Source organism: Glycine soja, chromosome 16 (assembly GCF_004193775.1).
Source record: "Glycine soja cultivar W05 chromosome 16, ASM419377v2, whole genome shotgun sequence".
Classification (NCBI taxonomy): Eukaryota; Viridiplantae; Streptophyta; class Magnoliopsida; order Fabales; family Fabaceae; genus Glycine; species Glycine soja.
In genome coordinates, this window is record NC_041017.1 from 33,935,272 (window position 1) to 33,950,465 (window position 15,194).

Here is a 15,194-nt window from a genome sequence, read left to right on the forward strand (position 1 = left end):
AATTAGGGAGACTTCGCCTAAAGCTGCAGAAAAAAGAAAAATTAGTATTGCAATAGATTTATTGTAAATACTTGTGGTGAACCTTCAACGAATCATGATCATGATTAGACAGGCTAAGCCCATGATGAACCATACGTGGTCCACTCCTCTCTTGAAAAGGTAGTCTCCAACAGATATTTTCAGTGATAGCAGTGAGAATATGTACTAAGTACTAATGATACCATTTATTGCAGACAGACTTCTTATAAAACTAGAAGTTTGATAGTTTACAACATTTAGAAAAGTGTATCAATTTAAATGGCAGAATACAAATAAAAAAATGAAAATTGCAAAAGAAATGGCAAAACTGCATGAAATGAAGTTGTGTTTTAGACTGCCTATGATCCTTTCCCTTTTCTTACGAAAATAAGGACTAGATGATGGGATCTAATTGGCACTCTCATATTGGTGCAACGGAAGAGAGAGAATTTCAAATTAGCATTCATTGTGTGAATTTCATTTACAGATATACTCTTTTCTATTTTCGTGATAATTGAGATAAATAGATAAAATTTGATAAGTCCAGCAACCTAACACTAGCTTGATGCAATTTTTAATGCTCTACTTGCTACTTTTGGCAAAGCAAAAGTGCATGTACAGAAGGGGTCTAACACAAGGATGCAAATACACTGGTAGTAACTAGGAACAAATAGGGTATCTTGCATTCTTCTTCTCATGCACAAATTTGATTCACAGTTAAGTATAGCTGCACTAGGAGAATATAGTAGAAAGCATTGTTGAAGATGAATATGAAGTGGTGAAATTTTAGATATCACAGATCTAAGCACAATAATGAAAAACAAACAGCATTACAAATATATTATACAATAAATACAACAATAGCATACTAAGTTTCTGGAAACAAGATTTTGCAGTTCATTACTTAAATACAAAACATTGTAAACTCCTATACTAAAGAATTATCTCGCATTTGTAGCTGCCAACAATGGTTTCTTCTCTGATCAGAAGCGTGCAGCACATCTGCAACAATCAGCATTTTTTTGCACAACAATTAATGTGGTGGAATAATTACAAGATATAAACAGAATTATATTTTTTCATATAAAATTGAAAATTGAAGTATACATGCAGGGACCATGGCCCCCATGTTTTTCACAAAGTGTATTTAAAATACCATGTTAAAAGAATTACGGTCCCCTAAAAATTTATGGAAATAAATATTGAAAAATAATACATGTCATCTTAATTGAAACTTAGCGAGATAAAAAGAAAAAAGAAAGAGAAGTTTATGTATAATAGGTAATATAATGTGATAATGTAATAGTAAAAAGTGAGATAAAAAGAAATTAAAGATAATAATAAAGTATTTGTAATGTGTAGGTGTACATTTATAATTATGGAAAATCATTTTAAAGAAATGCATGTATTTGTTTCTTCTATGAATGTATAATTAATATATTTGAAAGAGTTTATGTTTCTAATAATTAGGAATAAAAAAATGTATTTATTTATTTTCATATAAATGATAAAATTAATTAGATAGTAATGGTTTTATGCTTAATATAGTTGTATATTTTTTCTTTATAAAAAAATTACAAGTTAAATATTAATTAGATTAAATTATTATTATTATTCTTGGCCTCCTCTAAGTGAAATACATATTGCTCTTTTTGATCAGTGAAGCAATTTCTTGATATATGTAAAATAAAACAAAGTCAGAACATAAACCATGAAATTGAAAAATAAATCTAGAACATACCTTTTTGCCTTGGAGCGTTCAGCAAAACTTCCCACCACATTCACCATAACCATACATATACATAGTCTGTTAACCTGTTCAGAAATCTGATGTAGGCAATTCTCCAAGGACGCCACAGTAGTAATGGCCCTAATAAGCCCCAAAATCCAGTGAAGTATCCAATCCCCAAGCTCATGTATAATCCCTCATAGAAAACTGAATCATCACCTTTGACTGGTGGTTCTTGATGCTCTGCTGTTGTCTGATCTCCATCCCCAGGACAAGTTTTGTTAAGTTGTTCGCCACAAAGATCAATGTTTCCTTCAAAACTAGAGGCTTCAAAGGTTTCAAAATGTCTTCCTGATGGGATTCTTCCAGAAAGAGAGTTGTGTGACAAGTCTAATTTTCCCAAATAATCAATTTCAGAAAGAGAAGAAGGAATTCTCCCAGAGATGTGATTTCTTGACAAGTCAACTGATTCAAGGGAACTTAAATTCCCAATCTGAGAAGGAATTTCTCCACTCAAATTGTTTCTTGATAGATTCAAAGAAACTAACCCAAGCAAATATCCTACCTCCTTTGGTATTTCACCCATTAAATTGTTACTAGAAAGATCAATGCTCTTGAGCTCTAACTCTGGATTCTTGAACCCCCGTTCCACACCTTTCCACATCCATGTTATGTCAAGCGTATAACCTCCGAATGAGTAAAGACCATAAATTTCAAAGTAAGTGTTATTATTCCAATATATATGAGACAGAGTGTCACTTGAGTTGATGCTCAGTTCAGACATTGCAGTCCAATTCTTTAAGCATGTTGGAATTCCTCTTGACAAGTTATTCCTTGAAAGATCCAACAATTGAATACGCTTCAAATAACAGAGATGAATGGGTAGATTTCCGGAGAGGTGATTTCCTCGCATGTTCAGGATTATCAATTGATGCATACTTTCTCCAATCCATGATGGTATTGGACCCGACAACATATTTTCACTCAGGTCCAGCATAAATAAACTGCTGCAATTCTTCAAAGAAGAAGGCAACTCACCCATCAAACTATTGTTTCGTAAAACCAAGGCTTCCATATTAACAAGGGCGCCCATGGACATAGGAATCTTCCCTGACAATTTATTGCTGCTTAAATCAAGGAACAGTAATTGCTTTACTGATTTCCAACAATCTGGCAGTTGCCGCTTTATTTGATTGTGTGACACATCTAAAGTGCCCAAATTTGAAGCTGTGCCTTGGTCACATAAGAATGAAAACAAATCTGAAAAATTATTTTCAGAGAGCATCAGCTCGGAAGCTTGTAGTAAAAATGACGGAATTTTACCCTCAAACTGATTGGAATTCAGAAGTATAGACGGTCTGTTAGGAAGCTTCAATGATATATTAGGAATTGCACTAATGAGATAATTGTGAGACATATTTAATAATATCATATTTTGCAACTTATTCCAAAACCAGTCTGGTACAGAGTCATTAATCCCGTTATCAGAAATATCAAGCTCATACAACGAACTTTGAGTCTTGAGCCAACTAGGAAAAGTGGGGCCCAACTCGCAAGAACGGAGTCCCAACTGTATTAATTGGAATGGAGGAACCCAACTCGGGACAAATTTCAGAGACAACTCTGATAGGCGCAAGTATTTTAATTTGGAAAAATTAGAAAGATGGGATTCAGTGACGTCACCCTCCAAAGAATTCCCAGCCAAGTTAAGATACTCCAACTCTGATAGCAATCCAATGCTTTTAGGTAACATGCCAGTCAACCGGTTATAAGATAAACGCAACATCCTAAATATGTGTCTGTTGCACCATGAAGAATTTCGGAAGAAGCTAGAGAATTCCCCGTTCAACTTGTTATTTGAGAGGTATAAACTCTGCAATGCACACATGTTACCAAAGAAAGATGGAATCTTGCCTTGCAGTTTGTTACCGTAGAGCTCAAGAACTTCAAGAGAGTTCATTACTTTCCCAAATCCATCTGGAATGGGACCTTCTAACATGTTATTATTAAGTAAAAGGTTATGAAGATTGGTGGTGGAGTTAAAGAGCCAGTAAAATATAGTTGATGATTTCAAAAGATTTGAGGAGAGATCAAGGGAAACAAGAGAAGATGAAGAACGCATAATGAAAGAAGATGACATAGGAAAACTTCCATCCGTAAGACTACAATTTTGCAAATCAAGATTTTGAAGTTTTGAACTGAAGTTGAAACCACCTTGAAAGACTGATGATGTCATATTATTATAGGAAAGGTCAAGGATAACAAGAGAAGGAAAGTTTGACAACAGTTGAAATGTTGAGGATGTGAGCTTATTTGAAGAAAGATCAAGGATGGTAAGAGCAGTGGAAAAGTTGGAAGGTGAATAAAACAGAGATTGAATATTTGTATCTGAAAGAGAACAACCAACTAGCCTCAACTCTCTTAAGTTTGGAATAAGCTTGCTGATCATTTGTAGCCAGTGATGAGAAGAGGAAAGGTTGTGTAGTGAACTTAGCCTAAGTTTTGTCAAGGAAGAAAGATTTGTCAACCACTCTGCATCCTTAGATTTCACATCAAAATTGCCACCAAGTCCAAGAGTGTGCAACAAACAAAGATTCCCAATCTGGATAGGGAGTGCTCCCGAGAATGAAAAAATTATCTCATATATTAACTACAGGTCCATCAATAATTATATAATTGTGTAATAAAATTATCTCATATATTAACTACAGGTCCATCAAACTCTACTTCATATTGTACCAGCAAGTTGTAACAACTAAAATTTCATCAGATAATTCGACAAAAAAATGATGTTACAAATTTTAATAAATAAAAAATATAACTATGATTTTATTTTTAGATTATCAAGGGAATTTTTGTAATGTCATTAAATTACACCACGTGAGCTGCACATTAAAGTATTTGAGTTTGTCACTTTAACGAGCACACGATGCTGAGAAAAGTCTATGTAAAATTAAAAAAAACAAGGCTTAAACAACATTTTGGCTCCTATAAATTATTAGTGTTTTTGTTTTAGCCTTTCAATAATGTTTAGTCCCAGTAAAAATTAAAAAAATAAATCTGTCCATATTATCAAAGTAAGAACATTAATTGACTACATAACATGTAGTTACATTAACCATTCATTGACTTCTCATGCTATCAAAGATCTTAATAATAAATAATGTGTAATTTTTTTAAAATCTCTCATCAACTAATCTAGCATTATCAATTATTTTTAACACATGAGAATTTGAAGATCCAAATTACTACAAAATTTACACATGACAGTCTATCAAATTCTCATTAGTAACGTGACGAGTCAATGGACAACCAACAACATTATTACATAATCCGTAAATGTTGATAGTAAGGACTAAAATCAAGTATTAAAATTACAAGGACTAAAATATAAAAAAAAAATTTATTTAAGCCCACCAAGAAATATGATGTGTTATTTTGCCAAAGTACAAAAATTGCATGACTAATTTGTCTTTACATGAATGTTTTGTATAGACTAGCAATTTCAAGTCTTTGCACCGGTCCCCAAGAAATAAAAAAGTCTTTGCACATGTTTTTAAATTCACCAATGGTGGGGAGATATTTTGCATCAGGTAAAATGAGCTTTTTAAATCAATTCTAGAACCAATATGTAAATCTTGTCTATGTAAAATGTATTTTCTTTTTTACATCAATTGTTTTGTAACCAACATAAAAAGTGTCTTTCTATATCAATTATGAAACAACCAATGTAAAATTATCACTATTTCTGTCATTAATTTTTCTCCCACAATAATCAGCCCAGATCCACATCAAAATCACACCTTAATCCATCTTTCCCCCCATTCAGATCACCCTCTTAAAACTCATGAAAGAGAAATGAAAGGAAACAAAGCAACCACACAATGTGAAGAAAAACCAAAAAGAACAAAACAACCATCCTCCTCAACAAGTAAGTTTGGATGAGTTACAACAAATACAAGAAAAAAAATAAAAAGAAAAGTTGACCCGACACATTGATCCAACATAACTGCCCCTTTACCTACCAAATATATAGGTTGAACCTATTTTAACAATAGGTTGGAAATTTAAACTTATATTGCTTTGTTTAGCATATCAAATGGGTCAATCCAATGGATTAAACTTATTTTGTCATCCCTAATCAAAATCTCACAATTAGATCATTGATCATGGAAAATAAGATAAGGAGCTTTATGTTAATAATAAATTTCTCAAAGTAATCCTTATTTTATAATCAAAATCTACCTATTAGGCTGCTTCAAGAACTTACAAAGATTAGGTCTTAATTCAATCAAATTTCATAATTTCTTGAAATAATTGTTTAAATATACTTTTGGTCCATCAAATTTAGATTACTTTTGTAGTTGATCCCCCAAATTTTAATTTATTTTTATTTCCTTAATTTTAAAAAATGTTTTTTTAGTCCTCCTCCTACAAAAAATGCCACAAGTTATGCATTTAAATCGTCAAAAATCAGTCAAGAGGGTTTAAAAAACATTCTTCAAAATTGAGGAACTAAAAAATGAAAAATTAAGTTTGGAGGAAAAAAACAAAGATAATCCAAATTTAAAGGACCTAAAAATATATTTAAATTAAAAAAATTGATAAAAAAAAGTATTTTAGAAAAATAAGGGAAATCTTAATGTTTAAAATTACTAGCATGCTCTAAAGTAAAATAAGGTCCTAATATGTTTTCTAATTCAAGAGAATAAATGAAATGACAAAAAAATCCTAAGTATTTAGTATGCTCTCTTCAAGCCTAGAAGACATATTCTCTTAATTGTGAACCAAATTAAAGGTTATATGAAGGAAAAATAAAAAAATGCACTTAGCCAATGTAATAAGAGAAAATTGTGGTTTCAGTGGTAAAGTGATTGCGCCGGTGGAAATATAAAAGAGAAATATCGTTAGTGACAGTGTCTAGTACTCTTTTGTTGGTTATAAAGAAAAAAAAATCTTTTTTTAATGTTGTATATTATTGACTAAAAATTATTAAAAATTATAAATTTAAATTGGTGAGTTCTATTTTTTATTTAATGATTATATATATTTCTTAATTTTGATGTGAAACCATTAATTAAAATTTGTGATTTTTTTATAAATTTTAATAAATAACAGAAAAGAGTATTGTTAGTCTTCCTCAAAGATAAAATAGGTGTAAGGTGTATAAAAGAAGAAAAATAAAAAAGGGGAGTGATGGAAATGTGTGTTACTTTCGGCCAATTAAATTTTCCTTCCTTCTAATTTTTTAAATTCAAATTTTAAACCTTTTTTACCCTTTTTCATTTTCTTTCCTCTCTTCCAAAACATACGTAAGTTGCACGTTAGAATATTTCTAAAACTTTCTAGGATTGATATCATACTAAGAAAAGTCTACTTAGAATTAAGACCAATAAATATTATGTGTCATTTTGCTAAAGCACAGAAAATGGAAGCTTAATTTGTCTTTATATAAAATTTCTACAAAGACTAATAATTTCAAAGTATATGCAATCATTTTACTTTTTAAATTTGATGTGTTTGTGTGCTTAATTTTTTAACCCATCAAAAGAGTTAGAAAACATAAAAGAAGGAAATATTATTTTGTCATTATTTGAAAGTACTAATATATTTCAATACATGTAAAAATTTACAAAAAAATATAATGTATATCCCACATTTATTTAAAATATCATATTTATATTACAATACAAAAATATCAATATTTCATACTCATATATACAATCAGTATGAATATAATAAAAACTATAATTTATCTAATTATTATATATACATCATTATTATATAACAATAACATCTACAATATTCGTATTCTATTGTTATAAGACTCAAATATAAATCAAATTCTCAACTATATTATTCGTTGAGAGATTCTTTTTACTAATTTCCTATAATGTAGTTATCGGTCTTCAAGCTCCCCTCTATTTTTTCATGGACTAACAAACAATCATTAATTCATTATATTGTACTATCTTTATAAATATCTCTAATAATTTTATTTTTCATGTGTGCAAAGCACATCGACAAATTTACTTTTATATTTTCTTCGTTGGATGTAAGTGTGACATATTAATTAATATTTTTAGGTAAAGACCTATTAAGTAATATTTTTAATTTGATATAACTTATATATTATATATTATAGTATTTTTAAAATGAAATACATAATTTTTTTAAAAGGAAAAACGAGAATTCTATTTTCTAACAATAAAAACTAATAACTGGCACACCTCAAGAGGTGGTCCTTCCAACCATAAACATTGTATCGTATTGAAAAAGGAGAAGTCAATACATTTATTAGCTTATTTTCTGATCAACCCTAGTGGGTATAGGAGCAATATAATTGAACTAATTGTCATAATCAAGCAATATTCCATGATGTTATTAATCAATTGTTAATTGAAACAGGTCCAAACCAATCATATTTTTCCTGAAAAAATATTAATTGCAATTTGAGTATCCCATCGTTCATCTCGGCTCGGCTAAAAGAATATTGTGTGTTGCAGAAAGATGTTAATAACTCCGCAATAATGTTGATGCTTCCTGAAAAATCTTTGGAGCTACAAGATGCACGAATAAGTATTTGAATGAGTATTTATAAAAATTAGAATAAAATTGATTTTTAAAATAATAATTTTGATTAAAATCAATTTTAAAGTAAAGTGATTGGATGTCATGGCATTTTTTTTTTTGCATTTCTTCTAGAATTTCTTTTTAGCACCTCAATTTTACTACACCCACTAAATTTTTATTTTATTTTTTTCCAATAATATCGCTCTTACAAGTGAGTGTAGTATCATTACTTCAGAATTATGTTAAAAATGAAGTGAGTTTCATAATTTAAATTCTAAAAATTATATGCATAAAACCTTTTGATTTTAAATTTTGGAATTATGTAAGCTACACAATTAAAATTAATAGAAATGATAGTTGTGTTCACATGTGAAAAATAATATATTTAACAAGAAAATGAATATTTGATTTTCATTGTGCGTAAAAGTTATCTTTGGTCACTGACAACCACATTATAAGCAAAATTAGTCTTTGACTCTCTGAGTCAAAAGATGACCGTGATCTCAGATGTAAGACAAAAAAATTAAAATGTTAGTAATAATGTATCTAAAACACTCTCTTTAACATCTTACTCTACTATTGTTTGGAATATTTTGAAAATTGTAAAATTTTAGTTTCACTTTCATCTAAATTAGAAGAGAGACTTTCATCTTAATATACAAATAGACTTTTAGAAATTTAATCCTGAAATGTGGAATTGACTTTCAAATGTTTAATTCTGAAGCATATAGATAGACTTTTAAAGATTAAATTTTGAAACAACAAAACTATGATTATTAATAAAGAGCATTATTGAAAAAAAAAATAAGGGAGTGTGAATAACAAAATAAAAAAAATGATGTGTTAGAATGTGGGTATAAATCTCTCAATCATATAAAACTGGATTATAATGTGACAAATGTCATCCACTTATATATATTATTTTGGTATCATTACTATAAAACACATTAAAATTTCTCGAGCATGAAATTTGCAAGATTTGATATATACAAGTAGTTCAATAACAACCTGATGTGTAGCCCAACAAGACTTACTAGAATAAGTTCTAATATTATCTTAAAATGTGAATTTGATTCTAATTTAATTATACAAAATCGGTTTGTAACATGTGGAATCTCTAACAGCAGACGTAAAAAGTTACTTCTTTCTTTCTTTTTCTGGTTTCAAGAAGGGGCAAAGCCCATAAACAAAAAATTTTAGTTTGGTTCCTAACCAGCATACTCGTGATGAGATCCATCATGTGAAAGTAAGGATTGAATTGACGACAACCCTTATAAATAAGGGTGAACAACTGTTCAAGAGACACTCGAATAAGGTCCTCTTAAAATGATTCTCCAAAAAGCTATTTGCATAACTGAGTAGATTTTAGTGAAAAGGTGAAAAGAAGAGATGATTTTCATCTCTCTTGACAAGGACGGAAACAATTCTCAAATCTGGTTAACACATCCGGTAAAGGCTACCCAGTACCCATCTTTCAGTAGATCCCTAACAACAATAACTTGGATTTTACTTTCTGGATCTCCCTTTTTTCTTCTTGCACCTCCCTTTTTTGCTCCTTGCACCTCCAAAGGACCCGAATGGACACAAATACCCTGTCTCTCCCAAGCAAGCCAAGCCTCCACCGAAACCACTGTCGATTGTCAACCCAAACGCCATTGTTGCAACCTCCTTACACCACCACCAAACCAGCCTAATGCAGAAAAGAAAGCACAAAGCCACCGACGAAGTTAGGAACAAAATAAAAGTTCCAAGAATATACAATTTTTTATTCTTTCATAGAAGCCTTTCCAAAAGTATAAAAACATAATTCTGCAAAGGTCTATAAAACATAATTCCTGAAGAGCCTTTTCAGAAATATAAAAACATATTCTGGAAATGCCTTTTCATAACACTAATTTTTTTATATTTGTGGAAAGGCCTTTTCAAATGTACAAAAATATAATTTAGGAAAAACCTTTCTTGAAATATAAAAAAAAAATTAATGTATTCAAGAAAGACCTTTCTGAAAGTTATTTTTGTTCTTCTGGAATACACTTTTCTATATTTCCAAAAAAGCCTTTTCAAAAATATGTTTTTGTTTTTCTAGAACCGCCTTTCCAAAAAGGTCATCTTGGAAATACAAAAAAAAAAAAAAAGGAAGTTAAGTGTATTTCAAAAAAATCTTTCCAGAAAGTATAACATGTGAAATTCCAGTTTGGCCTTTTTGTAAAATTGATATGAATTTTTTAAAAAATATGTTTTACAAATTAATGGTTCAAGTAAGAATCGAATCTATTATTTTCGCATTATTAGCACAATGTTTTAATCAACTGAACTAATAAACCAATTATGTTATAAAATAATTAATGTCATTATATATAATATTAAAATTTCTAATATATATGTAATGTACATGTAAATTTACATAATGAATTTTGTGACAATTAATTTTATCTAATAATTAATTTTTTATATATATAATTTCTAAATAAAAATCATAAGTTTAATAAAAATTTACATATGTAAAAAAATAAAAAATTTGTTTAATTATCAGTAATAAATATCTAAATACATCATTCAATTAAATATTATATTTGTTTAATTTTCAATCATTGTAATACACATTCAAATACATCATTCAAATAAATACTAAATTTGTTTAACTATTAATTATTATAATAAATATCTAAATACAACATTCAGTCAAATTTGTTTAATTAACAGATTTTGTAAATAAATTAAATGTATAAAAAATTCTAAATAAATTATAATTTTAAAAAGTTCAAAACATACGGATTGGCAATCCGTATGGTTCATAAGAATTGACAATCTGTATGGTTTGTACAGATTCATATGAATCATACGAATTGTCAATCTGTATGAATCATACGGATTGTCAATCTGTATGTTTTGAAAAAAAATTTGCACCTCTTCTTCTCCGACAACAAAAAATCACTGAATTTCACTGTATATCTGTAAACAACACGTGTACATCACCGGCGATTACAAATACTTACAAAAGAATACTAACGGAAGAAAGTTACACAAAGGGAGTGCGATTTCCCAAAAAAGAAAGATGTTGTAGAAATGAAAAAACTAATTTGCTGTTTATAATCAAAAATACCCATAAGAACATTTTGGTGGGTATTTTTGGTATTTTTGATATTTTGAAAAACTGTTGGGTGTACCAACAAAAATGATGGGTGTTCCAAACACATCCCTCATATGGCTCATGCTTGCATTTTTTTTTTATAATTTCGGTTAGATATTCTGCCCGTTAATTGGGTCTCAAATGATGGAGTTTTGTTTGATTTACATAAGGCCATTGTTTTTTGTTATTTCACACCTCGCTTCAATTTTTTAATTTCCGATAATACCCTAAATATTGATGAGTGTAGTTTCATTGTTGCAGAGTTTAAATTCTGAAACTAAGAAAAAATAATTTCCAAAATTTAAATTTGAAATTTATGTATGAAAAAATACTTTTTAATATGCATTGTCAAATCATGCTCTAAAGTTACTATATTCTAATTTCAAACAACTTATGCTCAATTTTGCTTAGATATAATTGTTCTGATATCAAATAATAGGAAAAAAGTTAAAATAGAAATTTTTATTTTGTTTGAATATATGAAGATAAGATGACTATCGGCTAGCATGAGACACTATAGGTATGAAACTTCAACTGCAAAGGTAAGGTTGAAGGAGATGTTTTTAAGACTATTTTGTCTATAACTTGTTTTTGTTTTAAAACCTTATTTTGTGTGTCAACTTAAACTTTTGCTCTAGATCTGGATGCTTTTTATGATTTTCTTCATGACAATTCATTTGGAAAACTTCTAATCAATTGTGTTTCGTTGCTATTTTAGGTGCATTTACCTCAATAATACTATATTGAAAGTTAATTAGGAAGTAATAAAAAGAGGATAAGTAGGATTTGGTTGAAGCCAATACTTGTTTTCTGCCAGTTTCACTTTGACGCATTGCTATAAACTTTAGGACAGAGATTACTTCGTCATATAGCAAGATAAATGTAGTTACTATAACAAAACTCCTATTGAACCATCTAAAAGATTAAGATGTATGGGACTGAAGAGATTACAAACGAAATTAATCAAGTTTAAACCATAAGCACCATTACGAAAAGTTTATTGTCATTGTTAGTTTGGCAAATTCGATATGCATGGTCTTATTATTATCCTGCATTGCTTTCATTTTATGTTTCAGAGATTCTAACGTGGTGGAGCCAAATTTTCAGGTAAAGTGTCAGTGGGTGTATAATAATGTAGGTATGGAAAGAAAAGAACACAATAAAAGCCAGATTTGTCATACTGATGAACTGTAATAAACCATGGGTGTCACACTTTCAGATCTTCATTCCTTACATCTCTAATCCTTTTTTTTTGGTAATTATTATTCTAACTATTGTAAATCATATATTGAAAAGTTGATCAGTACTTGAGTTACATGCAGTTAAAGAGGTTTAGTTTGAGAGAGGTACTAATGCCATGGGAAGGAAAGGAATGTATGATTGTTAGCAAATAATATGATTGTTATCACATCTATGATTTTAAATTGTCGAGTTGTGGGTCATCATGAATGTAAAGTCCTGAAAAATCTTAAGTAAAAAAAAAAGTAGTAAAATGTAAGGTAAGTATTGTTGTTGAAATCTGATTTTATAAACCTTAAAAATCTTAATGTTATGGCCGTTATTGCATTAATTTTAGACTGCAGTTTAATTAAAACCTTGATAATATCCTATATATACCCAAATTGATAAAATAGTGTTTTTTCCTCTCTTTCCATACCATACAATTAATATACTTTACACCCACTACCATTAACCTGAAAATTTGGCTCCACCACACATTATTGGAGTCTCTGAAACATAAAAGCAATGTAGGACAACAATATAATTATGCATTCGAATTTGTCAAACTAACCGTGCTAACAAAACTAATTTTGATAATGATGCTCATGATTTAAACTTGATTTTGTTAAAACTGTACATATATCCCTATATAGGGGGGAATGATATATGATGTGAACGTAAAGATAAGTCAAAGTCACAACTTGACCATATCAATATGCAAGCATATCATCTCTTCGATTCCAATCCCAAACCTATTTTGCCCCCACCATCATATTTTAATTAGAATGCATTCATGAAGGAATAAGCATTTATTTATCCAAACTATATTGTTGACAATGACAAGGGTCACCAACAAATAAGACAATAGGCAAAGGCAGGCAACTAGTTATTCCTTTAAAGTGTACTAACAAACAAAAGTAGGGTTCTTGCTAGGAATGTTGCAATCACCCCAAGTTTGGCCCATATCAAAACAAAGTTCAGTCTCTCTCTCCTTTTCCCTCTCTAAGCTAGAAAAGGTAGTTGAGGAGGCCAGGTGGGTGCTGCAAAGCCAAAGTAGCTTATTACTTGGAAAACACTTTTCTTTATGGTACGTCTAATGCATGTATGACTAAAATTGTTCCTACAAAGTTACTTTGTTCAAGAGGGCTAGCTTATGTCTAATGAGTTGCACAAGAAATATCTATTGTTAGTGATTTTTTTTTCGTACAGCACCATAGGTTTACTATCTTCCTTTCAAATATGTCGATAAAAAGAAAATGGCAAAAGGTTTCAATTTTTTTACAATGACGAAAATTACATTATTATTATTATAGTATTAAAATTATAATTAAAATAGTTAAAAAAAAGAAAAGATACAAATAATTAAACACTTAACTTTTGGAGGTAGAAATTAGTTGCAATACTTATAGAACAAATAGAAACTTCTCACACAAGACGTGCTTGGCAAAAGGTGATAAACTTTAATTATGACTAAGTTTTAAATTAAGAATTAATCTTTAAAGAATTAAAATATGCAGAGATACTTCAAAGTCTCACAGAGGAAAAAATGTCCTAATTATGATATTTATAAAAAAAAATAATAAGAACAAACTTAACTGGAAAAAAATCAAGATATGTTTTTTATGAATGTGTATTACTTTGATGAATGTAGTATATATAATCTTATTAATACGTTTAATATGTACGGGATCATTTTGGATGAGCGAAAATCAAAGGGACCCATGCAATCACGCGGGTATCATACTAATTAATGCCTAAAAGTACATATTAAGAACATGTGACTAATTGAAGTAACGAACTCCAATAAAAAATGCTAACTTGTACGAAAACTGTAGTGTAGAACAAAAGCGACTTTCCTTTGATTCTACGTACAATTGGGTATAATAAAATGAAGCCAAATAATTACAATTAACAAATTAATTCAAAAATTCAGAAAGTAATTTAAACCTTACCCAGACAGCAAGGCATCTCTTGCAAACACATCATTTTGTGTCCCTTCTTTGCTCACAATGGTCATCATCATACCAATGACTACTCAAAATGACAAATTCAAACTGCATCTGATTTGGAGTTCAGTTTCCTTTGCTTTTAGCACGAGAAAAGGCTACCAATGTATTGTTGCTCATAAGACAACGGCAACACAAAGTGAAAAAATCAAATGCAGATTTGAAGGTTTTAAGTACCTTTTTATTCAAATTTGTTGTATTTATTGTCCCTTAATTAGTCCTTGTAAAGGTCAATGTTTGCTGAATTTGTAAATGTCAATTGTTAAGGAAAAAAAACTGTACTAAATTATTGTCTTAATTTGCTTTTAGTATGAAATTAAAGGACTCAAAATAAAAGAAACGTAAGGGTTATAATTAAGTAGTGAGTTGAAGGCAAAGAAGAGGAGAGAAAATAAGAACATGTGGAAAATTAAAGACACCTGTCTTCAACCTCATATATAAATGAATTGCCCTGCGTGCTCTGCGTTGTTAATTACCTAACAAATGTTATTTTTTAATCAAACCATGAGAACAATGT

At 29.6% G+C, this 15,194-nt stretch overlaps 1 protein-coding gene and 1 pseudogene across 1 annotated transcript; one reads left to right on the forward strand and one right to left on the reverse strand.

Moving 5' to 3' along the window:
* Positions 1–1,799: 1,799 nt before the first annotated feature.
* LOC114390006 (receptor-like protein EIX2) lies at positions 1,800–3,746 on the reverse strand. The gene has a single exon (XM_028350697.1). It carries the CDS (start codon positions 3,744–3,746, stop codon positions 1,800–1,802), a length of 1,947 nt encoding a protein of 648 aa, XP_028206498.1.
* Positions 3,747–9,690: 5,944 nt separating this feature from the next.
* LOC114391308 lies at positions 9,691–9,795 on the forward strand (annotated as a pseudogene).
* Positions 9,796–15,194: the final 5,399 nt, after the last annotated feature.